The sequence below is a fragment of the Tachyglossus aculeatus genome, chromosome 7, assembly GCF_015852505.1.
Source record: "Tachyglossus aculeatus isolate mTacAcu1 chromosome 7, mTacAcu1.pri, whole genome shotgun sequence".
NCBI lineage: Eukaryota > Metazoa > Chordata > Mammalia > Monotremata > Tachyglossidae > Tachyglossus > Tachyglossus aculeatus.
In genome coordinates this window covers 19,191,935-19,211,685 of record NC_052072.1, presented here as the reverse complement: position 1 = coordinate 19,211,685, position 19,751 = coordinate 19,191,935, and the positions used below count along the sequence as shown (strand labels likewise).

The following is a 19,751-nucleotide window of genomic DNA, read 5'->3' as shown; positions in this document are numbered from 1 at the left end:
CTCTGCACACAGTAAGGGCTCAATAAATACGATTGAATGAATGAATGAATGAATGAATAGTTCTCCAGCCTTAGTCCCGACCCCACGGCCCCCTGAAGTGGATCTCACAGTCTAGAAGGGGGAGTGCTCTGCACACAGTAAGCGCTCAATAAATACAATTGAATGAATGAATGAATATATGTTTGTACATATTTATTACTCTATTTGACTTCTACATATTTATTCTATTTATTTTAGTTTGTTAATATGTTTTGTTTTGTTGTCTGCCTCCCCCTTCTAGACTGTGAGCCCGCTGTTGGGTAGGCACTGTCTCTAGAGGGTGCCAACTTGTCCTTCCCAAGTGCTTAGTACAGTGCTTTGCACACAGTAAGCGCTCAATAAGTACGATTGAATGAATGAATGAATCTATCTTGGAGCAGAGATTTCACTCTGTGTTCTCAATCTTCTCCCGTGGAATCCCTTGCTGGTGGGGTGAGGCTGTGGGGAGAGAGGGTGGGGACCTGGGGAAGTGGAACGGGCACAGAACGGTCCCCATTCCCGCTGCGGGCACTGCAGGGTATTGGGAAGGCCTATTGGGAGTGCATGGAGTTACTGGGACATAGTAAGCGCTTAACAAATACCATAAAGTGCTTAGTACAGTGCTCTGCACACAGTAAATGCTCAATAAATACGATTGATGATAATGATTATTATTAGATCAAGGTACGGTGAGTCGGTTGGCGTTAGGGGAGTCAAGAGCGGGTGCTGGGTTGTAGTAACTGGGTTTCTAGACTGTGAGCCCACTGTTGGGTAGGGACCGTCTCTATATGTTGCCAACTTGGACTTCCCAAGCGCTTAGTACAGTGCTCTGCACACAGTAAGCGCTCAATAAATACGATTGATTGATTGATTGATTGATAGTAAGAAATCAGGGAGGTAAGGTAGGAAGGAGCAAGCCGATTGAGTGCTTTAAAGCAGGTGGTGAGGAGTTTATTAATAGTGATAATAATAATGGTATTTGTATTTGGGGGAGTGCACGGACTCCCTTGGGGAGTGCACGGACACAGCTCAGGGTTCAGTGTGGGCACAGCGAGGGCACAGCATGCGCACGGGGTTCTGTGTGGGCACGGGGCGAGCTCAGTGTGAGCACAGGGTTCAGTGTGGGCACGGCAGAGCGTTCAGTGTGGGCACAGCAGAGGATTCAGCGAAGGCTCGGCATGGGACTCAGGTGAGCTCAAGGAAGGGATCACCAGGGCCAGAGAAGCAACGTTCAAGTGGAGGCCGTTGCAGGAGCACAGAGGGTCACAAGGGATTTGGTTGGGGGCCCGGGGGACTTGGACCGGAACCCTGCCCCGGTGAGGGGAGAGGAGCAGAGCAGAGAGAGGCAGGGGGCTGGACCTTGAGGGTCAAGGGAAAGGACTGGAGACCTGGGCTGATGGATCGTCGGGGCCTTATGATGATGATGATGATGGTATTTATTAAGCGCTTGCTATGTGCAAAGCACTGTTCTAAGCGCTGGGGTAGATACAAGGTAATCAAGTTGTCCCACGTGGGGCTCACACACACTTAATCCCCATTTCACAGATGAGATAACTGAGGCACAGAGAAGTGAAGTGACTTGCCCAAAGTCACACAGCTGACAAGTGGCGGAGCCGGGATTTGAACCCATATTTAGAGAAGCAGCGTGGCTCAGTGGAAAGAGCTCGGGCTTTGGAGTCAGAGGTCATGGGTTCAAATCCCGGCTCCACCAACTGTCAGCTGGGTGACTTTGGGCAAGTCACTTCACTTCTCCGGGCCTTAGTTACCCCATCTGTAAAATGGGGATTAAGACTGTGAGCGCCCCCCATGGGACAACCTGATCACCTTGTAACCTCCCCAGCGCTTAGTACTGTGCTTTGCACCTAGTAAGCGCTTAATAAATGCCATCATTGCTATTATTATTTAGCAATACGAAAATAATCTCCAAATAATCTTTGAACTGCCGGTTTCTGCGTTGGCTTTGGGGGCTGTGGGAGAGCCTCACAGGGCCGAGGGGAGGATTGCGGGAGCTGGGGGGAAGAGGAGAGCTGTAGGAGAGACCCTACGGTGGAGAGGGTGTGGGCCCGACCTCTGAGGACTCCCTTTTCCTCTCCGCAGACCCCAAGTCCGGGGAAGAAGCCACAGGCCTGCCCTGAGCCTCCACCCTGCCCGTCACGGCCAAGATCTACAGAGCTGAGGGGCCCACCGTCCTGCAGAACCCCCCACGGGGAGCTCAATTCCGGCCCCTTGGTGCTCCGTGCCCACCCTACGGGGCCCCCTCCTCCCCCAGGCCATGACCCCTGGTGCCTCCTGCGACCAGCTGTCCCACAGGGCTCCGGCGGACACGGCGGCTCACACCCCGTCCTTGCGGTCGGGGCCCAGCTGAGGCCAGTGGCCCTACCCACCTAGAGCCCCACCACCCCACCCCTGGGGGCCCGGGATCCCGCCCGTCACCCCCCACAGAGCTCTCCGCCCTACCTGGGCCCAGAGAGCGATTTCTGTACCCCACCGGGGCGAAGGAAGCTGCGGTCCGACCCTCCCCAGCCCCGAAGCTGCCTACTTCCCCAGTGCGGCCGGGCCATGTGCCTTCCCGAGGACCACCTCCAGTCCACCCCGCTAGCCCAGTTGCCGCCGCTGCTGTTAGCAGGGGTGCCCATAGCCACCGCCCTGCTGCTGCTGGCCCAGTGCCTGTACTGGCTGTGCCCGTGGGGCCGACGCCGGGGCAGCCGGCGGGTCTCCGCGGAGCCGGCCGGCCTCTCCCTGCCCAGCCTGGAGGGCTCCGCCCCGGGCCCCTGCGCCCCCGTCTCCCTCTCTGAGGCCGAGGCCTTCTACCACGAGCTGGCCACCCCCACCGAAGGCCGCGTCCGCATCGAGCGGCTGCTGCACAAGCTCCTGGTGTTCACGGGGAGAGAGGTGGGCCACCGCGGAGGCTGCCTCATGCTCCCTGACATGGGCATCTCGCTAGTCATCCCCCCAGGTGACCGGTCTCGGCCCCTGCCCTCCTCTCTGCCGCCGCCGTCCCAGCTGGATCTGAACCTGGGAGGGTTCCCTGTGGGGTTGTGGGACTTCTAGGCAGAGGAATAATAATAATAATGACATTTATTAAGCGCTTACTATGTGCAAAGCACTGTTCTAAGCCTGGGGAGGTTACAAGGTGAGCAGGTTGTCCCACGGGGAGCTCACAGTCTTAATCCCCATTTTACAGATGAGGGAACTGAGGTCCAGAGAAGTGAAGTGAATTGCCCAAAGTCACCCAGCTGACAATTGGCAGAGCTGGGATTCGAACCCATGACCCCTGACTCCAAAGCCCCTGCTCTTTCCACTGAGCCACGCTGCTTCTCTGCATGGAAGTGGGAAGGGCGGATCCAATTTGTCCTGGACGCTGGCTGCCTGTAGAGAGGCGACGTGGCTCAGTGGAAAGAGCACAGGCTTGGGAGTCAGAGGTCATGGGTTCTAATCCTGGCTCCACCACTTGTTAGCTGTGTGACTTTGGGCAAGTCCCTTCACTTCTCTTTGCCTCAGTTCCCTCATCTATAAAATGGGGATGAAGACTATGAGCCCCACTTGGGACAACCTGATAACCTTGGATGATGATGATGATGATGATGATGGCATTTATTAAGCGCTTACTATGTGCAAAGCACTGTTCTAAGCACTGGGGAGGTTACAAGGTGATGAGGTTGTCCCACGGGGGGCTCACAGTCTTAATCCCCATTTTATAGATGAGGTAACTGAGGCCCAGAGAAGTGAAGTGACTTGCCCAAAGTCACACAGCTGACAATTGGTGAAGCCAGGACTTGAACCCATGACCCCTGACTCCAAAGCCCGTGCTCTTTCCACTGAGCCACGCTGCTCCATCCCAGTGCTTAGAACAGTGCTTGGCACATAGTAAGCGCTTAACAGATACCATCATCATTATTATTATTATTGTTGTTATTAAGAGGAGACCCCGGGTTTGCTGGGAGAGAGTCGGGGGAAACAAAGACCTGATCAGAGAGACCTGAACAATGTAGCTGAGTCCTGGAGGGGTGAAGATGGCAGAAGCTCTGGCCTGGGGTTGGATTGCCTGAGCTAGCTGAGCAGGGAAGCAGCGTGGCCCAGTGGAAAGAGCCCGGGCTTTGGAGTCAGAGGTCATCGGTTCAAATCCTGGCTCCTCCACTTGTCAGCTGTGTGACTTTGGGCAAGTCACTTCACTTCTCTGGGCCTCAGTTCCCTCATCTGTAAAATGGGGATTAAGACTGTGAGCCCCACGTGGGACAACCTGATCACTTTGTAAACTCCCCAGTGCTTAGAACAGTGCTTAGCACGTAGTAAGTGCTTAATAAAAGCCATAATTATTATTATTATGGCTGGGTAGTGGCTCCTGGGCAAACCCTCTCCCCGCCCTTCCCTGTCACCCAGCTGCCCTGATGCTCTCGTTGTCCCCGTCCCCAGGTGCCGTGGAGCCGGGGCGCACGGAGCGCGTGTCCCTAGTGCTGGTGTGGGACCTAAGCGATGCTCCGGCCCTGACCAACCGGCAGGCCCTGGTCAGCCCGGTGGTGTCCTGCGGCCCCCACGGTGCCTCCTTCCGCCGGCCCTGCACGCTGACTTTCAAGCACTGTGCCCAGCTCCCCAGCCAGGCCCGGGCGTTCACCAGTGACACGGCCCTGCTGGATCCCAAGACCTGGCACCCCGTGGGCAGCAGCCAGGCCCGGACTACCCGCGACGAATGCTGCATCCAGCTCTCTCACTTCAGGTGGACTGGGGGCCGGGGGGAGGGTGAGGACTGATCCCCCAGCCTCCTCCACTCGCTACCCCACCCCCCGTCTGTCACGTCCACCCTCCCTGCCTCTCCCGTTGATCGCTCGGTCCACATCGTGCGCGGAGCCCAGGGTGCCGGTGGAAGCTCAGGGGAGAAGACCTGGTGGTTCCCTGCCTCGAGGGGCCGAGGGTCTTTCTGTTTGGGGAGACGGGACAGACGCCGAACCGTTGTCCCACACTGTACCCCACTTCAGGGCTTGCTCCCTGAGCACAAAGATCGCACCTTCTTTCTAGCATGCTTTCCCCAGAACTTAATATATGCTCTGCTCTCAGTCAGTCAATCATTCATTCAATCGCATTTATTCATCATCATCATCATCATCATCAATCGTATTTATTGAGCGTTTACTGTGTGCAAAGCACTGTACTAAGCGCTTGGGAGGTACAAATCGGCAACACATAGAGACGGTCCCTACCCAACAGCAGGCTCACAGTCTAGACGGGGGAGACGGACGACAAAACATATTAACAAAATAAAATAAATAGAATAGTAAATATGCACAAGAGTATGTACATTCACTAATTCATTCATTCAATCGCATTTATTGAGCGCTTACTGTGTGCAGAGCACTGGACTAAGCGCTTGGGAAGTACAAATCGGCAACATATAGAGACGGTCCCTACCCAACAGCGGGCTCACAGTCTAGACGGGGGAGATGGACAACAAAACATATTAACAAAATAAAATAAATAGAATAGTAAATATGTACAAGAGTATGTACATTCATTAATTCATTCATTCAATCGTATTTATTGAACACTTACTGTGTGCAAAGCACTGTACTAAGCACTTGGGTAGTACAAATCGGCAACACATAGAGACGGTCCCTACCCAACAGCGGGCTCACAGTCTAGAAGGGGGAAACAGACAACAAAACATATTAACAAAATAAAATAAATAGAATAGTAAATATGTACATTCATTAATTCATTCATTCAATCGCATTTATTGAGCACTTACTGTGTACACAGCACTGTACTAAACGCTTGGGAAGTACAAATCGGCAACATATAGAGACGGTCCCTACCCAACAGCGGGCTCACAGTCTAGAAGGGGGAGACAGACAACAAAACAAAACATATTAACAAAATAAAATAAATAGAATAGTAAATATGTACAAGAGTATGTACATATAGGGGTCAGGAATCAGGAAATGTGCTATGGGTTATGCTGGGCCTTGGGACGGGTATCAGGAGGAGGAAACATCAGGGGACTGACAGTCGGAGGAAGCGGATTTATGGAGCCTCCGGGGAGGAGGCGGGCATTTTCAAGATGCTGGAGGTGGGATGGGGGGGCGTGGATGGTGGAGAGTCAATCAGTTGATTTTTTTGGTATTCTGTTAAGTGCGAGGCACTGTGCTAAGCATTGGGATAGGCGCAAGATCATTCATTCATTCAATCGTATTTATTGAGCGCTTACTGTGTGCAGAGCACTGTACTAAGCACTTGGGAAGTACAACTTGGCAAGATAATCAGGTTGGACAGTCTGTGTCCCAGTTGGGGCTCACAGTCTCAATCCCCATTTTTCAGATGAGGTAACTGAGGCACGGGGAAATTAAGTGACTTGCCCAAAGACACACAGCAAGCATTTGGCGGAGCCGGGATTAGAACCCAGGTCCTTTTGATTCCCAGGCCCGTTTTCTATCCACCGGGCCATGCTGCTTCTCTTATTTTTTAATGAGCACTTAGTCTGTGCAGAACATTGCACTGAGTGGTTAGGAGGCTATAGTAAAATTAGATTCATTCATTCGTTCATTCATTCAATCGTATTTATTGAGCACTTACTGTGTGCAGAGCACTGTAGTAAGCGCTTGGGAAGTACAAGTTGGCAACATGTAGAGACGGTCCCTACCCAACAATGGGCTCACAGTCTAGAAGGGGCAGACAGAGAACAAAACAAAACATATTAACAAAATAAAATGGACTAAATATGTACAAATAAAATGAATAGAGTAATAAATACGTACAAACATACATACATATATACAGGTGCTGTGGGGAGGGGAAGGAGGTAAGGCGGGGAGGATGGGGAAGGGGAGGAGGGGGAGAGGAAGGAGGGGACTCAGTGTGGGAAGGCCTCCTGGAGGAGGTGAGCTCTCAGTAGGACTTTGAAGGGAGGAAGAAAGCTAGTTTGGCGGATGTGCGGACCCCTGCCCACGAGGAGCTTAGCGTCTAGCAGGGCAGAGCAGGCTGGGTGTGCAAGGGATAGCTGCAGCTCAGAGTGGTGGATGTGCGGCTCAGTGGAAAGAGCCTGGGCTTTGGAGTCAGAGGTCATGGGTTCAAATCCCAGCTCTGCCAATTGTCAGCTGTGTGACTTTGGGCCAGTCACTTCGCTTCTCTGGGCCTCAGTTACCTCATCTGGAAAAACGGGGATTAAAACTGTGAGCCCCCCCGGGGACAACCTGATCACCTCGTAACCTCCCCAGCGCTTACAACAGCGCTTTGCACATAGTAAGCGCTTAACAAGTACCATCATCATCATGTGCTGAGGGCAAGACAGGAAATAGTTGGCACGGTGGAGCGGAGGGCCAGGCTGGGGTGCGGGGAGAAAGGAAGGTGGGCAGGGAGGCGGGGTGCTGCCATTAGAGCCTTGAACCCTGAGGTCAAAGGTTGCAGGTTGCCTGGAGTGATTAGGACCCCCTGTCGGGGTCTAGCCTGAGAGTGAGCGGGTCAGAGACACTGGAGGAAGATAGTTGTGGTTGCAGCTGGAAGAGTAGTGGCTCAGGGGCTTGGGAATCAGAAGGACCTGGGTTCTAATCCCGGCTCCGCCACGTATCTGCTCTGTGACCTTCGGCGAGCCACTTCACTTCTCTGGGCCTCAGTTACCTCATCTGTAAAGTGGGGGTGAAGACTGTGAGCCCCCTGTGGGACCGGGGCTGTGTCCAATCTGATTAACTTGTATCTATCCCCGTGCTTTGAACAGTCCTTGGCACATAATAGGTACTGGGAAGCAGCGTGGCTAGGGAAGCAGCGTGGCTCAATGGAAAGAGCCCGGGCTTTGGAGTCAGAGGTCATGGGTTCAAATCCCGGCTCTGCCACTTGTCAGCTGTGTGACTTTGGGCAGGTCATTTAACTTCTCTGGGCCTCAGTTCCCTCATCTGTCAAATGAGGATTAAGACTGTGAGCCCCTGGTGGGACAACGTGATCACCTTGTAACCTCCCCAGCGCTTAGAACAGTGCTTTGCACATAGTAAGTGCTTAATAAATGCCATTATTATTATTATTATTACTGAACAAGTACCATAATTATTATTATAATAGTAATCCAGTTTATTGAGCACTTACTGTGTGCAGAGCACTGAACTAAGCACTGGGAGAGAATACACAGATGGGAATTAGATTCATCATCATCATCATCATCATCATCAATTGTATTTATTGAGCGCTTACTGTGTGCAGAGCACTGTACTAAGCGCTTGGGAAGTACAAGTTGGCAACATATAGAGACAGTCCCTACCCAACAGTGGGCTCACAGTTTAAAAGGGGGAGACAGAGAACAAAACCAAACATACTAACAAAATAAAATAAATAGAATAGATATGTACAAGTAAAATAAATAAATAAATAAATGAATAGAGTAACAAATCTGGAGGCGGGGGGTCCTTTCCCTCTCTCTGACTGTCAGCCCTGGTCTGGTCAGCGGGTCAGCTTTAGTCACTCCACCGCCCGGTCTTTCTGACATGGCTGGTTTCTCTGCCCTTTGGCCCGTCCTGTTTGTCTGTCTGCTCTATCTTGCCTGTGTTGGTCCATCATCATCATCAATCGTATTTATTGAGCGTTTACTATGTGCAGAGCACTGTACTAAGCGCTTGGGAAGTACAAATTGGCAACCTATAGAGATAGTCCCTACCCAACAGTGGGCTCACAGTCTAAAAGGGGGAGGCAGAGAACAAAACCAAACATACTAACAAAATTAAATAAACAGAATAGATATGTACAAGTAAAATAAATAAATAAATAAATAGAGTAATAAATATGTACAAACATATATACATATATACAGGTGCTGTGGGGAAGGGAAGGAGGTAAGATGGGGGGGATGGAGAGGGGGACGAGGGGGAGAGGAAGGAAGGGGCTCAGTCTGGGAAGGCCTCCTGGAGGAGGTGAGCTCTCAGTAGGGCCTTGAAGGGAGGAAGAGAGCTAGCTTGGCGGATGGGCAGAGGGATTGGGGGCATTCCAGGCCAGGGGGAGGACGTGGGCCGGGGGTCGACAGGCGAGAACGAGGTACGGTGAGGAGATTAGCGGTGGCAGAGGAGCGGAGGGTGCTGGCTGGGCTGGAGAAGGAGAGAAGGGAGGTGAGGTAGGAGGGGGCGAGGGGATGGACAGCCTTGAAGCCCAGGGTGAGGAGTTTCTGCCTGATGCGCAGATTGATTGGTAGCCACTGGAGATTTTTGAGGAGGGGAGTAATATGCCCAGAGCGTTTCTGGACAAAGATAATCCAGGCAGCAGCATGAAGTATGGATTGAACCACCTTACTCCATCTTACTCCAACAGTCTGCCCATATCTGTTTGTTTGCAGACTGACGTACTTCTCTGTTTACCTCGCTGATTCTGCCTTCTCCTGTCTCTTCCTCCCCTCCCAGCACGGTTGCCTCTTTCCTACCCTCACCCAAAGTGGAGACAAACTGGGGTCTTGCACCCATGCCCACCCCGTCCCGGCACCCAGGGCAAGGATCATCAGGGTTGCCTGCCCCTTTTGATTCCCGCCCCACCGCCAGGGCCCTGGATGGACAGTCCGTGTTTGTACTTCCCAAGCACTTAGTACAGTGCTCTGCACACAGTAAGCGCTCAATAAATACGATTGAATGGATGAATTCCGTGGGTAGACTGCCTGCCAAACGGTCCCCACCCAACAACGGGCTCACAGTCTAGAATATAGCAATCATAAGATTTCATTCTAAAAGGAAAGAAAGAAAATCAAGAAATAAATGATATATTCTCCGTGGCTAAAAAAATCTGGTAGAATCTTTCAGATTAATTACATTCTACTGAATCTTAAGTCTATGTTTCCTCTTTTTGATTCAGTACATCCACAGGAACAGCTGTCCAAATGATTCCTATTTTAAATATGACCTGATATCTAGTTTTAATTAGCATTTTACAAGTTTAGTTTCAAAATACATGAAAATCGTTTAAATCTACAGCCCTGTGTAGTCGAGCCCACTGTTGGGTAGGGACTGTCCCTATATGTTGCCAACTTGTGCTACCCAAGCGCTTAGTACAGTGCTCTGCACACAGTAAGCACTCAATAAATACGATTGAATGGATGAATTCCGTGGGTAGACTGCCTGCCAGATGGTCCCCACCCAACAACGGGCTCACAGTCTAGAATATAGCAATCATAAGATTTCATTCTAAAAGGAAAGAAAGAAAATCAAGAAATAAATGATATATTCTCAGTGGCTAAAAGGATCTGGTAGAATCTTTCAGATTAATTACATTCTACTGAATCTTAAGTCTATGTTTTCTCTTTTTGATTCAGTACATCCACAGGAACAGCTGTCCAAATGATTCTTATTTTAAATATGACCTGATATCTACTTTTAATCAGTATTTTACAAGTTTAGTTTCAAAATACATGAAAATCGTTTAAATCTACAGCCTTGTGTAGCCGAGCCCACTGTTGGGTAGGGACTGTCCCTATATGTTGCAAACTTGTGCTACCCAAGCGCTTAGTACAGTGCTCTGCACACAGTAAGCGCTCAATAAATACAATTGAATGGATGAATTCCGTGGGTAGACTGCCGGCCAGACGGTCCCCACCCAACAACGGGCTCACAGTCTAGAATATAGCAATCATGATTTCATTCTAAAAGGAAAGGAAGAAAATCAAGAAATAAATGATATATTCTCAGTGGCTAAAAAAATCTGGTAGAATCTTTCAGATTAATTACATTCTTCTACTGAATCTTAAGTCTATGTTTTCTCTTTTTGATTCAGTACATCCACAGGAACAGCTGTCCAAATGATTCCTATTTTAAATATGACCTTGGTGTCATCCTCGACTCCGCTCTCTCATTCACCCCTCACTTCCAAGCCATCACCAAAACCTGCCGGTCTCAGCTCCGCAACATTGCCAAGATCCGCCCTTTCCTCTCCATCCAAACTGCCACCCTGCTCATTCGAGCTCTCTCAGCTGTCCAAATGATTCCTATTTTAAATATGACCTGATATCTAGTTTTAATCAGTGTTTTACAAGTTTAGTTTCAAAATACATGAAAATCGTTTAAATCTACAGCCCTGCGTAGCCGAGCCCACTGTTGGGTAGGGACTGTCTCTGTATGTTGCCAATTTGTACTTCCCAAGCGCTTAGTACAGTGCTCTGCACATAGTAAGCGCTCAATAAATACGATTGATGATGATGATGATGATATGACCTGATATCTAGTTTTAATCAGTGTTTTACAAGTTTAGTTTCAAAATACATGAAAATCGTTTAAATCTACAGCCCTGCGTAGCCGAGCCCACTGTTGGGTAGGGACTGTCCCTATATGTTGCCAACTTGTGCTTCCCAAGAGCTTAGTACAGTGCTCTGCACATAGTAAGCGCTCAATAAATACGATTGATGATGATGATGATGCTCTGCACACAGTATGCACTCAATAAATACGATTGATTGATTGATTGACTATACAAGCCCCATGGTCCCCGTGCAGAAGGCTCAGAAGACTCAGGGCCTGGGGAGAGGTGTGGCACACAGATGCTCCGGTTGTGCCACCTCTCCCGCCGCCCAGAAGCCGGGTCAGAGCCGGGTGCCCGCCTCTCCTTCCCCCGGCCCCATCCATACCCTCATGACCCCACTCCCCTCCCCGCAGCCTCTACACTTGCGTCTTGGAGGCCCAGGCCCGGCACGATGCCCACAAGTGGCTCCAGCTTGCCATCTTCTGCTCACCCTTGGCCCCCAGCCAGTCCCACCTGCAGCTCCGGATCTATTTCCTGAACAACACACCCTGTGCCCTTCAGTGGGCAATGACCAACGAGCATCCCTACGGGGGCTGCCTCCGGGGGCCCTGCCAGCTCTTCGACTTTACCGGGGCCCGGGGAGACCAGTGCCTGGCGCTCACCTACCTCTCGGACGGTAAGGGGTGATGGTGGGATTGGAGGGCGGGGGCTGGCCCTGGCCGGAGTGGTGTTCCTAGATCCTCCAGGGCCAATCAATCAATCAATCAATCAATCAATTGTATTTATTGAGCGCTTACTGTGTGCAGAGCACTGTACTAAGTGCTTGGGAAGTACAAGTTGGCAACATATAGAGACAGGCCCTACCCAACAGTGGGCTCACAGTCTAAAAGGGGGAGACAGAGAACAGAACCAAACATACTAACAAAATAAAATAAATAGAATAGTTATGTACAAGTAAAATAAAGAGTAATAAATATGTACAGGCATATATACATATATACAGGTGCTGTGGGGAAGGGAAGGAGGTAAGATGGGGGGGATGGAGAGGGGGACGAGGGGGAGAGGAAGGAAGGGGCTTTTAGACTGTGAGCCCACTGCTGGGTAGGGACTGTCTCTATATGTTACCAACTTGTACTTCCCAAGCGCTTAGTACAGTGGTCTGCACACAGTAAGCGCTCAATAAATACGATTGATGATGATGATGATGATGAGGCTCAGTCTGGGAAGGCCTCCTGGAGGAGGTGAGCTCTCAGTAGGGGCAGGGCGGGCCCCAACCGCTTACAAGCTTCCTTGGTGGTTCCAGAGATCTCAGAGCACTTGGTCGGGTGGTGTGGGGTGGGGGGACTCTCAGGGGCAAGATGGTTTTTAGGAACACAGTGGGTTGGTTGGGAATCCCAGATGTCCCTGCAGCCTAGGTCACCGCACCTCTACTAAGCCAGGGTGGCTCAATCCATCCATCGATGGTATTTGCTGAGTGCTTATTATGTGCAGAGCACTGTACTAAGCGCTTGGGAGGGTACAATGCCGCAGAATTAGCAGACGCGTCCCCCGCCCATCTTTCTCTTAGAGGGAGAAGGGGCTCTGGGCTCCTTCTGGGAAGCTGGGGCTGAACTGGACTTCATCAGGGCCTGTAACCTATTTATTTTATTTTGTTAATATGTTTGGTTTTGTTCTCTGTCTCCCCCTTTTAGACTGTGAGCCCACTGTTGGGTAGGGACTGTCTCTATGTGTTGCCAACTTGTACTTCCCAAATGCTTAGTACAGTGCTCTGCACACAGTAAGCGCTCAATAAATACGATTGATGATGATGATGTAACCCCTCCGGCCCAGCCCCAGCCCCCTGGATGGTGGGGAAAAGGGAGACAGACCCAGGAGGCCCCTCCTGTCTGTGAACTCATCCAACCTTGGGTAACCCCTCCTTCCCCTGCCCACTCTGTCCCCTGGGCTGCTCCTGATACAGGGACCCTCTAACCTCTCCTACTCCACTCTCAGGTTGGGAAAATGTGGACGCCGGCAGTTGCCAGGTGGTCCCTCACCTGCACATCTGGCACGGGAAGTGTCCCTTCCGCTCCTTCTGCTTCCGCAAGAAAGCAGGTAACCCCAGTGTTCTTGCCTCCCAGCCACCTCTGTAACTCCCTTTCTCGCTCCTGGGGCAGTCGCCCGATGGCCAGCCCCCAGTGGGTGACCCCCTCTGGCCACTTGGGTGTCACCCCCTTGCCCAGGAGAGTGTGGGGCAGTGCGGGTAAGTGGCCTGAGCTGAGGGGGTGGGGGACCCATGAACCCCTAGGTGTGAAGGGGGAGCGGCCCACCCTACTGCCTCCTTTCAGCCCCAGCACCGCCTGCTAACATTTAAATAATATTAATAATGATAATAATAATGTTGGTATTTGTTAAGCGCTTACTATGTGCAAAGCACTGTTCTAAGCGCTGGGGTAGATACAAGGTAATCTGGTTGTCCCACGAGGGGCTCACAGTCTTCATCCCCATTTTACAGATGAGGGAACTGAGGCCCAGAGAAGTGAAGTGACTTGCCCAAAGTCACACAGCTGACAATTGGTGGAGCCGGATTTCAAACCCACAACCTCTGACTCCAAAGCCCGGGCTCTTTCCACTGAGCCACGCTGCTTCCCCTTAAACCTCTGGCACAACTTCATTCATTTATTCGATTGTATTTATTGAGCGCTCACTGTGTGCAGAGCACTGTACTACTACTAGTACTACTAAAAATAATGGCATTTATTGAGCACTTACTATGTGCAAAACACTTTTCTAAGCACCAGGGAGGTTACAAAGTGATTAGGTTGTCCCACGGGGGGGCTCACAGTCTTCATCCCCATTTGACAGATGAGGGAACTGAGGCCCAGAGAAGTGAAGTGACTTGCCCAAAGTCACCCAGCTGACAAGTGGGGAGCCAGGATTTGAACCTATGACCTCTGACTCCGAAGCCCGGGCTCTTTCCACTGAGCCACGCTGCTTCTCTAAGTGCTTGGAAAGTACAATTCAGCAACAGAGATGGTCCCTACCCAACAACAGGCTCCAGTCCAGAAGGGGGGAGACAGACAACAAAACAAAACAAAGCAAGTAAATAGGCATCAATAGCATTCAATCGTATTTATTGAGCTCTTACTGTGTGCAGAGCACTGTACTAAGCGCTTGGGAAGTCCAAGTTGGCAACATATAGAGATGGTCCCTACCCAACAGTGGGCTCACAGTCTAGAAGCATCCATAGCATAGTCTAATAGCATCCATATAAATAAATAGAATTCTATCTGTTCTGACGATTTTGACACCTGTCTACATGTTTTGTTTTGCTGTCTGTCTCCCCCTTCTAGACTGTGAGCCCGTCGTTGGGTAGGGTGGCCCAGTGGAAAGAGCCCGGGCTTTGGAGTCAGGTGTCATGGGTTCGAATCCCAGCTCTGTCAATTGTCAGCTGGGTGACTTTGGGCAAGTCACTTCACTTCTCTGGGCCTCAGTTCCCTCATCTGTAAAATGGGGATTAAGACTGTAAGCCCCCCCGTGGGACAACCTGATCTCCGTGTAACCTCCCCAGCGCTTAGAACAGTGCTTTGCACATAGTAAGTGCTTAATAAATGCCATCATCATTATTATTATTATTGTTAGAATTATAGATATAACCACCGTACTTGGCGGGGGCTGTATGGGGCGAGGTGGGGCAGAAAAGAGATGGGGAGCCCCCGGGCAGCCTGATTTCTTTCTGGTCCCACCACCTATCTTCACCTGCTTTTCCTCCTTTCCTTTGGAGCTAATGAGAATGAGGATGGCTGCCCACCGACCAACGAGATCATTGTCACAATGCACACCTACCAGGATGTGAGTGCCTGGGTGCGGGGTTGAGGGGGGTGGAGGGCAAGGGAACCAGGAACCCCAGGGGGTTGGGAGAGGGGGACCCCAAAAATCTGGGAGGGTGGACCCCAGGGTTCCTCGACCCCTTCTGTGGTAAAACGGAGCCGACTGGACCATCCCCTCCCATTGGCCCATCCTGCTTATGATGATGCTGATGGCATTTATTAAGTGCTTACCATGTGCAAAGCACTGTTCTAAGTGCTGGGGAGGATACAAGGTGATCAAGTTGTCCTAGGGGGGGCCCACAGTCTTAATCCCCATTTTACAGGTGAGGTCACTGAGGCCCAGAGAAGTGAAGTGACTTGTCCAAAGTCACACAGCTGGCAATTGGCGGAGCCGGGATTTGAACCCATGACCTCTGACTCCAAAGCCCGGGCTCTTTCCACTGAGCCACGCTGCTCATCTCACCCACCCACCCTCTACCCCCTTCTCCTCTTATCCCGCTGCTTGTCCCTGCCTGGCCCTCGGTGAGCAGCCCTAAGCGCTCCCCAACTTTGGCCCCCCCAGTGCCCCTGCCCATCCAGATGTGCCCTCAGCTCTCCCTGTCCCAGCCCCGATCGGCGGATCCTGACCCTGGACCCTTCCAGCTGGGACTCTAAGTTTTGCCAGCGCTGGGTCCTTCCCACCCATTCCATGGCCGGAGCCTCCTGGGTGGGAACCCAGGAGTGGCAGGGAGTGGGTTAGGGTGGTTTGTCGGAAGGGCCCGGAAGGGTGGAAAGGAAAAGGAACGGCACTCAGGGCTTCCCAGGCCTAGAAAGTGGGGTTTGCACCCACACTGGTTTGGGGACAAAGGAAGCCAAAGGCAGAGTGTGCGGAGGCATCAACCTGTCCCCTCCGCTGGCCCCTCAGGCCTGAGGACTTCCTGGAATCGGCCTCTCTCCCCCGTCTCCGGCTGCGGCTCTTTCAATCGTATTTACTGAGCGCTTACTGTGTGCAGAGCACTGTACTAAGCGCTTGGGAAGTCCAAGTTGGCAACATACAGAGACGGTCCCTACCCAACACCGGGCTCACAGTCTAGAAGGGGGAGACAGACAACAAAACAAGACTATTAACAAAATAAAATAAATAGAATAAATATGTACAAATAAAATAGAGTAATAAATATGCACAAACATATATACAGGTGCTGTGGGGAGGGGAGGGAGGTAAGGCAGGGGGGATGAGGAGGGAGAGAGGAAGGATGGGGCTCAGTCTGGGAAGGCCTCCTGGAGGAGGTGAGCTCTCAGTAGGGCTTTGAAGGGAGGAAGAGACCTTCCTTTTTCTCCTCTCCCACCCCTCGCCGTGTGGTACAGAGACTGCTGACTTTCACCTTCATTAACCTGGTTCCTGCTCCTCTTTGAGATCTCTGCCCTGGTGTGACCGGAACTGCCTGGGCCACCCAGGCTTGGTTAGAGAGGGGCTGCCCGCCTTAGCCATCCGTTGCCCGGGCTGGCATGGGCGGGTGCCCTGATGCCCCTCCCTCCTGCAGACAGTCCAGTGCCTGGCAAATAGTAAACGATTATCAAATAATGATAATAATAATAATAATAATGGTATTTGTTAAGCGCTTACTACGTGCAAAGCACTGTTCTAAGCGCTGGTGGGGGGATACAAGGTGAATGGGTTGTCCCACGTGGGGCTCACAGTCTTAATCCCCATTTCCAAATGAGGTAACCAAGGCACAGAGAAGTGAAGTGACTTCATTCATTCATTCATTCATTCAATCGTATTTATTGAGCGCTTACTGTGTGCACAGCACTATACTAAGCGTTTGGGAAGTACAAGTCGGCAACATATAGAGACAGTCCCTACCCAACAGCGGGCTCACAGTCTAGAAGGGGGAGACAGACAACAAAACAAAATATGTGGACGGGTGTCAAGTCATCAGAACAAATAGAATTAAAGCTAAATGCATAATGACTTGCCCAAAGTCACACAGCAGACAAGTGGCGGAGCGGGATTCGAACCCATAACCTCAGACTCCCAAGCCCTTAGTCTTTCCACTGAGTCACGCTGACATAACGTGTCCTCCGCCGACCCAGGAAAGAAACACTGGCCTTGTTTAAAAATAGAGCCCGGGCCACACCCTCCCCAGTTTGCTCCCCTGGCTCGCTCACCCGGCCTTGCCTAGCCTGCTCCCCCGTCCACTCACCCATCCCTGCCCAGTTTGCCCACGCTGTCCCCTCCTCCGAGTTTCTCTCTCGGGAGTTTTCAGACTGGGGGGACCTAATTAACGTTAGTATTAGGAGTGAGCTAGGGTTAGGGCTAGGATTTAGGGTTAGGGTCAGGTGTCACAATTAAGTTCAGGCAGCAGTCGGAGGGGGACTCCTAGCCATAATAGAGAGGTGTCTATGGCACAGCGCCCTGCCTAGCTAGCAGTCCTGCCCACAGTGCCCTGCCTGGCTAGCGGTCCATCCCTCATTGCCCTGCCTAGCTAGCGGTCCGGCCCACAACCCTCCGCCTAGCTAGCTGTCCCGGGGCCCAGGCCTAGGGTCCAGACAGCCCAGCCCGCACCCTCCGCTCCTCTGCTGCTCACCTCCTCACTGTACCTCGTTCTCGCCTGTCCCGCGGTCGACCCCCAGCCCACATCCTCCCCCTGGCCTGAAATGCCCTTCCTCCGCACATCCGCCAATCTAGCTCTCTTCCTCCCTTCACTGAGCGCTCACCTCCTCCAAGAGGTCTTCCCACACCGAGCCTCCCTTTTCCTCTCCTCCTCCCCATCCCCCCGCCCTACCTCTTTCCCCTCCCCACAGCACCTGTATATATGTTTGTACAGATCTATTACTCTATTTATTTGACTTGTACATATTGACTATTCATTTTGTTAATGATGTGCATTTAGCTTTAATTCTACTTGTTCTGACGACCTGACACCTGTCCACGTGTTTTGTTTTGTTGTCTGTCTCCCCCTCCTAGACTGTGAGCCCGTGTTGGGTAGGGACCGTCCCTATATGTTGCCGACTTGTACTTCCCAAGCGCTTAGTCCAGTGCTCTGCACACAGTAAGCGCTCAATAAATACGATTGAATGAATGGATGAATGAATGACTGTGGGCTTGACCACTAAGCCCCGCCTCTGTGTCTCTGGTTCAGGGTTTCCAAACCAAATACGCCGAGATCCTGAGGTTTCAAGCATCAGAGGAGAAATCCCAGACCCTTCCTCCTCCTGCCTTACAGCCAGCACTCAGCAATAGGTGAGGACAGGGCACTGCCCAGGGACCCTCCAGACTCAGATCAGTGGTACCCCTTTCTGGGAACACGGGGGGGGCCTGCAGGTGAAAAAAAAACCCTTTTCCCAGCATAGACCAAACGCCCTGCGGCCTGCCCGACTGCAAGAGGGGAAAGGGCATCTGGTGGAGACTGGGTGGGTGGAAGAAGGGGGAAGGAAGCTTGGGCAGGGAGACGGGAGGGACCAGGGACAGGAAAGGGAGCCAGGGTAGGGTGTGTGGAAGGATGGGGGACAAGGAAAGGAGTTTGGGCAGAGCAGAGGCAGAGACCAGGGACTGGAGTGGGGTCCAGGCAGATGATGGGGCCCTGGCAGCTACCTCTGCCCCCCAGGGGAGGAGCCCGGGGAAAGAGCAGCAGCAGGGCATTGATCGGGTCGGGCCTGGCCCGGAAAATGCCCCCCAAACCCTCCTCCTTCCCGGACTGCCTCACCCAGGCTGCCCCGGGAGCTGTTTGACCAGCTGCAGATGCTCCTGGAGCCCAGCAGCGTCACGGGCAACGACTGGCGCAGACTGGCGGCCCGCCTGGGCCTCTGTGGCATGAAGATCAGGTACCCCTTCGGTCGGAGAGTGAGGCCTGGGGAGGGCATGGTCTGGAAGGGCGGGGCAAGGGGAGGGCATGGCCCTGCAGTCTCGGAGGGAGAGGCTAGGGGAATGGTGGAGCAGCCTCAGCTCCCGTGGACTTCAAAGAAAGGAGCCCCAAACCCCATGAGCCCTGCCTGCCCCCCACCCATGTGGCCTCGGGGGATGGGAGGGAGGAGGGGGTGTCGGGTGCGTGTGTGTATGTATATTTATATACATATATACACCCCCTCCCATACCCCCTTCTCCCTTATACAGTTAGTGGGGCATGGGGCCAGTGTAGCTAGAGGCAGTGACCACATATATTCCCCTTCTTGGATGTAATTCTCTGTTGCCAACCTGAGCACTTGCAGGACCCACAGATTGCCTCCATACCCTCTCCCCTCAGCCTCTCTCACCCCCCAGATGGGACTCACCATCCCATCCCTGTCCCCCAGAGCCCTGGTCCTCCCCGACGTCCTCATGGGCCTCACCCCCTCGCCTCTTCCTCCCGGGGCAGGTTCCTGTCATGTCAGCGCAGCCCAGCGGCGGCGGTCCTGGAGCTGTTTGAGGAGCAGAATGGGAGCCTTCAGACCCTGCACCGCCTCATGGTCTCCATGGAGAGGCTGGACTGCGCCTCGGCCATCCAGGACTTTCTGGTCGGACAGCAGGATGTCCTGCCACTGCCCCTCCTGGAAACACCGGCCAACCTGCCCGGGGCCCCGGAGAACGAGGAGCTGCAGCTGGATGAGAAACTGTGAGCAGCGGGGGGCTGGGCAAGGATCCCCCACTCCCAGGGGCACCTGGCTGGACACCCACGGTGGACAACGAGACTGCTACCCCAGGTTGGGCAAGTAGTCCCCACCCCTGGGGGCACCTGGTCAGATACCCACAGTGGTCCTGACGACTGTTGCCCAACTGGGCAA

At 52.4% G+C, this 19,751-nt stretch overlaps 1 protein-coding gene across 1 annotated transcript; it reads left to right on the top strand.

Moving 5' to 3' along the window:
* The first annotated feature begins 2,577 nt into the window (after positions 1–2,577).
* On the top strand, positions 2,578–19,642 carry UNC5CL (unc-5 family C-terminal like). The gene is made up of 8 exons (XM_038749678.1): positions 2,578–2,974; positions 4,432–4,732; positions 11,613–11,875; positions 13,192–13,293; positions 14,963–15,030; positions 18,134–18,234; positions 18,702–18,815; positions 19,346–19,642. The coding sequence occupies exons 1-8, from the start codon at positions 2,578–2,580 to the stop codon at positions 19,584–19,586; spliced, it is 1,587 nt and encodes a 528-aa protein (XP_038605606.1). The 3' UTR covers positions 19,587–19,642.
* The last annotated feature ends 109 nt before the right edge of the window (positions 19,643–19,751 follow it).

Bases quoted from the DNA above. Each gene is read 5' to 3' on its own strand.
- UNC5CL (XM_038749678.1), top strand. From the start codon at position 2,578: ATGTGCCTTCCCGAGGACCACCTCCAGTCCACCCCGCTAGCCCAGTTG. The intron at 4,733-11,612 runs GTGGACTGGGGG...CCCTCCCCGCAG, and splicing joins ATCCAGCTCTCTCACTTCAG to CCTCTACACTTGCGTCTTGG. The intron at 15,031-18,133 runs GTGAGTGCCTGG...TCTCTGGTTCAG, and splicing joins CAATGCACACCTACCAGGAT to GGTTTCCAAACCAAATACGC.